Genomic DNA, 10,262 nt, shown 5'->3' with positions numbered 1-10,262 from the left:
TGACGCGTGTGAGGATCGAGAAGATAATACAGGCCCTTCCTTTCCGGGTTTCTCAGCACTTGGTAGTTTCTTCAAGGACCTTTCTGTGTGTTTGTAATTTTCATGTGTATATATTTCGCTATTAAACACTACAGGGGCTGAATTATGGCCGGTGTAAGAACGTTGCGGAAAGTGTGCCAGCGCGCGCAGCATCACGCACGTGACCTTCATTTATCCGTGTCGAGGTAAGAGTCCTCAACTTGAACCCCGTTCATACACACAACCTAGCTGCTAATGAATTAATCCGACATTCTGTATGCTGTATTTGAAGGAAAACAAGCTGTCGGTTTATTTACAGTTATTTACGCTTGACACTTAAACCCGCGTCCTTTTAACCGTCCAGTGGTCCGATACTGATACTGTCTGGGGTTTCAGTCTGATCTCATTTCCGAGTTACGCTTCAGTTACGCGTCGGTGGGTACAACCGGTGTACTCGTCGTTCCGGTGCGGTGTTTTAACGTTATTAAAAGGTCATATTAAACCCGAAAGCGAGCGTGCTAATAGCGCTTAATTAGCGCGCGCCCTCGTGCGGCTTGCCGGTGGATCACGCGCCACTTGTGGATGATGAAATCCTGTAGAAAGCTTGCACAGAGCCAAACCTACGCGGGAGTCTACCGCAGCTCTGTCAGCTGTACATCTCCTTGTGTGGATCCGGATATAGATCTCGGAGTTAAAAAAAAAAAAAAAAGTGCCCTCTTTTTGAAAAACCAGAATATGGTCACCCTAGCTTTTGTGCTGCAATCATTTGTTTGTTTGTTTATTTATTTATTTTCTTAAAACAAATCCAAACCTTGAACATGTTTTTGAAACTCTAAATAAAAGTATTTTAGATTGATATTGCTCTTCTCTTGATTTTATTTGCATACGTGACCCTGGAGTAATCCAAAATGAATCAGATTACGTTACGTTCATATATTGTGATACTTTTGTGATGCTACGTTACTGAGGACATTTTTTGTGAAGTAATTTGTAACTGTAAACGAATACGTTTTTAAAGTAACCCTCCCAACCCTGTGTACATGTATACATTCTGCTAACTCGTACAGGGAGGCATTGCATCGTCACGCATGCGTCATTGTTCGTTTTTCCTTCTCCAAACACTCCAGATCCAAACACACCAGGGGCACTGTGAAGAAAAATAATTTAACTGTGCTGCAGTGTATATGTGACCAATAAAGACTCATTATCATCATCATATCTGATTCAGGGCTTGATCAGATGGATCTGGTGTGTCTGGATCTGGTGTGATTGGTCCAAACAGACCAGAGCCATGATACAGCACCCCTGGAGCAGAGAGGGTTAAAAGCCCAACAGTGGGGGGCCTGAAACCCCGACCTTCCGATCAGTAAACCAGAGCCTTAAACGCCAAGCCACCACTGCCCCTGATGGACAGTGAGCATTCAGAACTGGAAATGTAAACCCTGCTATGTATGTTAATTACAGCGAAAAACTCTCTCTCTTTCTCTGTCTCTCTTACACTCTCTCTCACTCTCATCCTCTCTCATTTTCACTCTCTCTCTCGTTCTCTCACTCTCTCTCTTACTCTCTCTCATTCTCTCTCTCACTCTTACTCTCTCATTCTCTCTCTCACTCTTACTCTCTCTTTCTGTCTCTCTCTCACTCACTCTCTCTCGCTCTTTTTCTCTCTCTCTCTTTCTCTCTCGTGACCTGTAAGTTAGTTATCTGACCACCTAACAACCAGCATGTGTTAATGCTTAATGTTTGTCATTTGCACCGTGTGGTCTAAAGCTTTCGAGATGACCCTGCACGTGATTATTACCACATCATGCAAGAGTTAAAACGAAATAAGACATGTTTATGGCTGCTCGGGTTCACCCTCGTCCAGGGGTATCCAGTCATGCATGTTATATCAATTTTAAGTTGTTTTAAGTGTTTTTTTCACTTCATTTTTTCGCTCATTTTTACCCTTACCATATTTGTGAAAGAAGGCTGGAAAGAAGCACATTGTACTCAAAGTCCAAACTCTGTTCATTTCACCAAATAATGATGTTTGAAATTGAATGAAAATATATACGTGGATCACCTTAACTAATAGGAAGAATAAACATGTGGAAATACGTATGTAATTATTTTGAAAAGGCAACCAAAGGACATAAAGGAGACAGGCAGAATTTCTTGATAGCTATTATTGAATTTCTCTTCCTAGCTTTGTTGGCCCTGTAAAATCTTTCTAAACATTCACAGTTTTATGATCTGTAAATCAGATGAACAGATTCAAGAAAGTTAAAAATGGCTTCCTGGTTAAAAATATGCATCACCTTTAAATAATGTTTCAACCAAATGACATGTATTCACAAATAAGTAATAAATAATTAGTTAATTAATTAATAATTATCTAAGGCTGTATTCACACGTAATGTCTTTTTTTTTAAGCGGTCAGCACCTGTTTTACATAATAATACTCTGGCATAGACTGTATTTTCAAAAACACCCTAAACGTCTTTTGGAACAGTGTTTTCATCTATATATTTATTTATTTTATATGGGGGGAATGCTTTGACCAGAAAAAGACGTTATGTGTGAGCACAACCTACCTTTGTTTAGCTAACAAGCCACATACTAATAGATACTAATGTTAGTTCAGTCGAGGTATCTTTAACGTAACATAACGTAACTTAATTCAGTAAATGAATATCTATGTAAGTTAGCTAGGTTACCACCATTGCAAGCATGACAAGAACAGGACGTTTCTCAGTGGTAAGTTTATATGTAGCTTGGCAATAACCTGAGTTAGCCGGTTAGCGGAGGCTATATAAATGATATTATGTAAAGCTAAATCTCATTCTGAATTTTTAACAGTCTGTAACCATGACCTCCAATCAAATACACTGTGCGTACTTTCTTGTGACCTGTTATCTGAGTAGCGCATTCCACATCAGAAGGCACTGGCTGTATGGATGCCATTCCAGAAGTTTCTGGTCCACAGAAACTGAGCATACACTGAGCATACACTGACTCCAGCAGGGGGAAAGAGTAGTACCCAATGGTCATTTAATTTATCTATGAATTGAAGATGCATAACAATGTTGTCAGAATTATTTCAGGCTTAATATTTTAATGGCAGTGATGATAAAACTTGGACAGGAATGACCAGGAACAGTATTTGTGTACCTTTTTTTTTCTAAAGTAATCATAATCAATTAGAAGTTGTGTGTGTGTGATCAAATTAGTCATAACATACTCCCTGCTCTGAACATCGACTCCTCACCCTCAGGACAGAAGCTGTGGTCATCTCTGGTAGGAAGTTGGCCCGTCAGATCCGCGATGAGGCACGGGTTGATGTGGAGAAATGGGTTACGACTGGCAATAGACGACCTCATCTTAGTGTGGTGCTAGTGGGCGACAATCCAGCCAGCCATTCTTACGTACTCAACAAGACCCGTGCTGCTGCTGATGTAGGTAAGGATCGATGGTACACTACATATTCAAAATATATTGCATCGACAATAGTGTGCTACAATAGGGCTGCACGATATGGGCAAAATACTGATCCCTGATAAAGTTGGATACCATGATGACCACGTTATATGTGATAAATAAATATTATCGCCCCTTCTCCCCAATGTGGGAATATTTTTATTATTCGAGACCTGCTGACACACTAAACATTTCTTTACACAAAAAAGGTTTTTCTTTCTCATTGTGTGTATTTTTGTTTCTGAGGTCCTGCCCTAATGACCTCACTTGCATGCGCACTACGGTTATTGCACCGTCACAGTTTCCTGCTTAGTCACACTGTATGCTTGAGTGGATGCTTCTCTCGCTGGTGACTTTTTATTTTCACAATACAGATTAAAATTATATATACATAATACAGATTACAGTTTTTTTTTGTTTTGGATCAGCGTGACTCCTTTCCTCACATTCAGTGTCTCTTTCAGCTTGTAATGACCGCGTGATAAATACTCGCGTTGTAAGAGACTGCACTGTTGTGTTTCTTTCTATAAACAGTGTTGGAAAGGACTTGTCAGTGCTGGTTCTAAAGGTTTTATCGAAGTTAATGATTTCTTAGCTCATGTGTAGCCTACATGTATGTTATGGTCATGTGACTAAGGATCAAGAGCGACTTGGCTCAAAACAATCAGTTTGTATGAAAACGTGTATGTCCGCAATGTATTTAAAAAGTACAGATGGAATTTGACAACCGTGTGTACATCACGAAGACCCTCCCATCTCTGTGATTTTATACAGAGATCTCTTTTCCCTTGCGAATCGGACATAATCATTACAGACATCATCCAGCAACATTGTTCATATAACAGTAATTACAAATGTCCTGAAATCTTGTCCTGCAGAAAGAAGAACAGACTGGGGATTTCATCTTGTTGTTTCCTTTTGGTAGTTCTTATATGCTGTATACAAGGATGTGCAAAAAGTCTTTTGTACAAATATTTAATACAGTTTTCACCACTGGCGTGTGTGTTTTTAAATGGTTGATTAATACCATGATAACTGTGATTATTTTTATACTAATGGAAATTTTGTTGTATCGTGCTATGATCTATCATATACTAATATATAGATGCACCGATACTAAATGTAAAGGAAATGTAAATAAAAACTTTATTCTCTGCATTTCAACAAGTTGCTTCACAGTAACTGGTCTCATAAACGGAAAACATTTACTCTAATGAACATTAACACATGAACTCAATTCTGAAGATTAAAGTAAGATTATTAACTTATTGAATGTTATTAATTCATATTAACACTGACTGAATTCTAAAAAAAAAACTCCTGTTAGTCTCACATTCATTCTCCACAAACAAAAGCATTTCTACTTCATCATTAACATCAAACTGGTAATATATCTTCTTGCTGTTTACACACTTCAACTCTGTGAGCTATGTATTTTATGGAGTTTTGTGCATGTCACCAAATGCAAATCAGCTGTTCTGTGCACCCGCCTGGTAATTTACAGGTGTGCATGTGACAAGAAAATCAGTGTTTATTTTGGTTTGATATATTGATTAGTGATTTTTTTTTGTTTGTTTGTTTGTGCTGTCTCTCTTGGGTTTGTGTATAGGTATCACAAGTGAAACCATACTAAAGCCTTCTTCTGTCTCTGAGGAAGAGCTCATGGAGCTGATTGACAAACTCAACTCCGACCACAGAGTGGATGGTCTTCTTGTACAGTTGCCTCTGCCTGGTAGGATTATACATTTAATTTAAACACAATTTTATATTGTGCCTTAAAGTTTTAGGTTGTAAAGTATAGTGCACGTTGAATTGCCATTTCATCAGGTAACCCTACAGTATACAGTCAACTTTTTTTATTATTACTGGCACAAGTGAGACCAGAATCTGACTTTTGGTTTATGCGACAATCCAGAAAGTTCAAAATGTATATCGAATACATTATATGTACTAATTTTTGCTCATTTTAATGACGGCTGCAGATAATTCTGCAGTTGAAATTGGGTGTACAATAATTGATTGTGCATGATTGACTACTCTATCTATTATTGGACCACCACAGGACATGGAAATCTGCACGTGAGACTTGGAAATGTAAATGTCTACCTGCAAAGTGATGTGTATTGTATATTATCTGAGGAATGCTAAATCTTTGTATAGGTCTACCTAAAAATCTGCTTTGAATCCTGATCACGAGCTTTAAAGGTGTTTGACTGTCTGACTTGCAGAGCACATCGATGAGCGGCGTATATGTAACGCAGTCAGTCCAGATAAAGATGTTGATGGATTCCATGTGGTCAACGTTGGTCGTTTGTGCTTGGACCAGTCCTCCATGTTGCCTGCCACACCGTGGGGAGTATGGGAAATCATTAAGCGTACAGGTTAGAAGTACTTAATATCATGAATTAATAATGAGTTTTAATGGGTCCTGGCCCAGTTGGTTATATATACATGTGTGTGTGTGTGTGTGTGTGTGTGTGTGTGTATATGTGTATATGTATATATATATATATATATATATATATATATATAATATAATATAATATAATTAGTATGTGTGTGTGTGTGTATATATATGGAAACCATTTTTTTAGTATTGTTTATATATTTCTGATTGCTTTCTTCTCTTTCCAAAGGCATTCCTACTCTGGGAAAAAATGTATTGGTTGCTGGTCGGTCTAAGAACGTGGGAATGCCGATCGCTATGCTTTTACACACAGATGGAAGGCACGAAAGGCCAGGAGGTGAGTTAGTCATTAAAGCTTTACAGTAGTACTGTATAGGAGATGGCACCGATCCTATATCCATTTAGTGCTGATCGGAATATTAGACCTAAGACCTAATCTGATATGATTCTGAAACAAGCTAACTTTCTATTATAAACATGCTATTTATTGCAATTCATTTGTTTAACATGAACTGTACTCAAATGTTATTCTGGAATTATAGTTCATGTATTTTGAATTGAATTTTGCGCACAAGGAAATCTGGGTTTGTTTGGGGTTTTTTTTTTAATCTAGTTTTGTGTAAATCAAGTTGATGGCTATGTATTTCTTTCCTGTAGAGCAGTAGTGTGTTTAGGGAGTTTTATTATAATAATTTAAGAAATTCGGTTACACATTTAAAACTTAGTAGTATAAAACCAGCTTCCGAAAAGAAAGAGTGATCTCTAATCTCTCAGTCTCTAATTAAAAGATATTGTCGCAGTTAAGGTCAAATGATGTTCTTGTTTATCCTATCATTACTTAAATGATTCCGTTTTTGCTTTAAAGTGCACCGATTATGGGTTTTCAGATATTACCTTTCATGTAGTGTGTTATAGAGCTGTTTGTGACTGTAAAAAGTCTGCAAAGTTTCAAAAATCAAAGCGCACGACAAACAGGGTTATTGACTTACTAAAGAAGGAACCGATTCTGAACAGCTGAAACGAGTTGTTGGTAATTCCACACTTACTTCCTGTACTAACCTACGTAGGTTTGTAACAATAAGCCCCGCCTCTGGTCTTCATCGGCTGCTCACTGACAGGCGGAGCAGAAACTCGTTACGGTAGTGGGTGTTTTTGATGCACGCTGAGCACGGTAGACCAATCACAACAGACTGGGACATCTGACCAATCAGCAGATTATGCTCTCTGAAAGGAGGAGTTTAGAATGAATCCTTTATAACGGATCATGCTGCAGTTTAAATTATGAGCACATTAAAGTGTTTTTAGACCTCGGATACATCTAAATCTATTGTATGAGACCTTTAAAACAAAATTAGACACGTTTCAAAACCATAATAGGTGCGCTTTAAGAACAACGGTTTGTACAGTTTGTATTGATGCTCTTTTGCGTCTTTAGGCGATGCTACAGTTACTATCTCTCACCGTTACACACCTAAGGAGCAACTTCGGCAACACACAAAAATTGCTGACATCATTGTTGCGGCAGCAGGTAACAACCTTCTCTACTTTCTACTGCCATTTCCTGGTGTAAATGTGTTCTACATTCATAATATGCATTAAAGAACATGAATAGCTGCACAGTGCAGGTCCATAGTGTGAGAAATAAATGCATGGTCTTGATTTTAGATTTTATTATCTATTGCTTTTAACTGTACACACTCTGTGGTTTCACACACAGTTGCTCAAGATTTTCTCCATAGCAAATTCCTCAGATTTTGCCATCTCTAATGTTTCTCGAAGGTATTCCCAACCTCATCACTGCAGATATGATCAAAGAAGGAGCAGCTGTCATTGACGTGGGCATCAACAGAATACAGGACCCTTTGACTGGAAAGGACAGACTTGTTGGTGATGTGGACTTTGAAGGTAAAGATGGGAGGAAGTGGAACTGAAAGAAATCAGTCACCATTTCAGCAACACATCTGTCTGGTGTGTGTAGGGGGTTTTCTGCGTTGTATTTAACCCTTCGTTTTAGCGAAACCCTTAATAGAGTAGTGCTGTCGGATAAATCACAGACATTAACAGACATTTCAATCCTAACATAAACTGTTCAACAATAAATTAGATATATGTGTTAGACTAACGCAGCTTGCATGACATTCAGGAGCAAGCAGACAAATTTGGTACGTCAAATAAGGTGGTAACTTGGAGATAAGCCAAAGTATTAGAAACCTGTAATAGACACCTGAGCATTACAGGCTAAAATTAGCTTGTATCTTATTTCAGGATTTTCAAATATAAGACTAGTTTAACGTAATTGTATATCGAATGAAATGTTTCTTCCCAGTGTGTGTATACAATTTGAAGCCCTCCTTCTTGGTGATGGAGAATATCCCTGCCAGCCCACTGTGATTATCCCTGCCCTTAGCAGATTCACTGCAGGACTAGATTAGATTTTTAACTAGCTATTTCTAAAGCTATGATGCTGATACTGTATCTTTCTTCTTCTTCTTCTTCTTTTTTTTTTTTTTTTTTTAGGGGTACGAAAGAAGGCCAGCTATATCACTCCGGTCCCAGGAGGTGTTGGACCCATGACTGTTGCCATGTTAATGAAAAATACTATTAAGGCAGCAAAAAACCTCCTCCTGACCCCTCCAGAGCGGATGCGTATGGTGGCATCCTCCTAACACACCTGTTCACCATGCTCCTTGTGTTTCACATTCCACATCCTACTTTGGGAGCAGATGGCAATGCAATAGCTCCACGTCCTATTTTTGAGTACATCACTTGGTTTGTAAATCACAACCTTTTAAAGTCAAGTCAGTTATATGGCGTGAACTATTTGAACATGCTAAAGGCTTAGTGAAGTGAATGTATTACAGTCATGTCTCCTTCAAACACGCAGTTTGAAACACACTTATGAGAGCCTTGATAAATTAAGAGAATTGGATGTGTTAAATCAGGTGAAACACTCAACTTTGCAGTACGTTGTTCTTCCAGGAGTCGAAGTCTTCGCTCCCAGTCTAGATAATGCGTCAACTATATTACTCCCTCAGCACAGCTTAACAGTTTTGCTATTAGAGCTATGACGGCCCTTTATATATGGCTTGTGGCTTGTTATACAAAAATATTTATTTATCTTCAATGTACGTGCTTTTTTTGACCATCATTAGGACATTAATGTTTTCCTTATTAATATAAATGACTCTTTGGTTTTTTTTGTATTGTTTTAAACATGAATGGGGCTAGTCAAGAGGCTATGACATACCATTACCAGTCCATGTGATTAAGGCCTCTTTTACTTCCTTGTGGTTATTTATTAAAGTTGGTTCATGGAATGACACTTGAAATAAGAAGGTGTTTGTCAAGTAACACACTTTTCTTGTCCTGTTTAGGAGTGTAGCAAGGCGTGTAATCTTAGACCAGTGAAAGAGAGCCATGATCACTATTTGCTCTATGAGTGGAGATAAATAACACATGGCACTTCAGACTTCTGTATGAGAAATGAAGCTTTAAGTTAGCACTGCAGGTGCCTTTGTATGTGCAGATTAAATAAAGCTTGAATGAAGTGTTTCTGTCTTTTTATGGTTTATTTCTGTATAGGGTAATGACCTAGAGCTCATTCAATACATTGGACAGTTGCTAATGTCTGTTCAAATACTCATTTGAATTGTTTCTAGGATTTATTTATTTATTTTTCAGATGTAAAAGGTGTTAGCCTTCATCTTCCCTGGTTGTTGGCTGTGAAGTCCAGTTCCTCTTTAGGAGCAATTTCCAAGGTGCTGTGAGCCTCTGTACAAACAACTGTTTGCAAATATAAAAATCTTTCCACCACAAGGGAGGCACAAATGAACTCCTAGGGATGAAGGAACTTTGGTCTTAAAGGTTCAAGTGTATCCCAAGACAGCAACAAAGGAACTAGTGAAGGAGCTGGAGCCAAACAATTGAAATGAGTGTATACTCCTCAGAATTATCTCTTTCCTGACCTGATTGATTTGTTGCCTCTGTTCAGCACATACACTTCAAGGGTGTGATCATTCATGGCACCATTCACTCAATCATGAAGGACTTTAACAACTGAAACTAGAAATACTTTATTTATTTTTGTTACTTTTACTCAGATGTCCTGAAACTGAAATTGTACTTTTTGTATACATTGTGTGTGTGTGTGTGTGTGTGTGTGTGTGTGTGTGTGTGTGTGTGTAGGGTAAATGTTTAAAATCAAGAATAACACTACGTTTACGTTTAAATATCGTTCAGGTAATATCTACTAATAATATCTCGTTATGATTTACTCAACGAAAACTGGGTTGTGTAAGTCCTGCTGGATAAGTGTCTACCAAAGATGGTAAATGTCAATGAAAATGAAAGTATATCAAATACCAGTATACAAACTGGT

The 10,262-nt window shown here is 38.0% G+C and overlaps 1 protein-coding gene across 1 annotated transcript; it reads left to right on the top strand.

The window, feature by feature from the left end:
- On the top strand, positions 1–9,434 carry mthfd2 (methylenetetrahydrofolate dehydrogenase (NADP+ dependent) 2, methenyltetrahydrofolate cyclohydrolase). Its single transcript, XM_017452055.3, has 8 exons — positions 1–224; positions 3,275–3,459; positions 5,087–5,209; positions 5,706–5,858; positions 6,114–6,221; positions 7,320–7,412; positions 7,664–7,789; positions 8,402–9,434. Exons 1-8 carry the CDS (start codon positions 145–147, stop codon positions 8,548–8,550), a joined length of 1,017 nt encoding a protein of 338 aa, XP_017307544.1. The 5' UTR covers positions 1–144; the 3' UTR covers positions 8,551–9,434.
- The last annotated feature ends 828 nt before the right edge of the window (positions 9,435–10,262 follow it).

Source organism: Ictalurus punctatus, chromosome 22 (genome assembly GCF_001660625.3).
Source record: "Ictalurus punctatus breed USDA103 chromosome 22, Coco_2.0, whole genome shotgun sequence".
NCBI lineage: Eukaryota > Metazoa > Chordata > Actinopteri > Siluriformes > Ictaluridae > Ictalurus > Ictalurus punctatus.
The sequence above is the reverse complement of the archived record's forward strand: the minus strand, read 5'-3'. Positions and strand labels throughout refer to the sequence as shown.

What these genes read in the sequence shown, in the direction of transcription:
- mthfd2 (XM_017452055.3), top strand. Translation starts at nt 145, where the DNA reads ATGGCCGGTGTAAGAACGTTGCGGAAAGTGTGCCAGCGCGCGCAGCAT. An exon ending in CATCATTGTTGCGGCAGCAG is followed by an intron (nt 7,413 to 7,663) that starts GTAACAACCTTC and finishes TGTTTCTCGAAG; the next exon opens with GTATTCCCAACCTCATCACT. An exon ending in TGGTGATGTGGACTTTGAAG is followed by an intron (nt 7,790 to 8,401) that starts GTAAAGATGGGA and finishes TTTTTTTTTTAG; the next exon opens with GGGTACGAAAGAAGGCCAGC.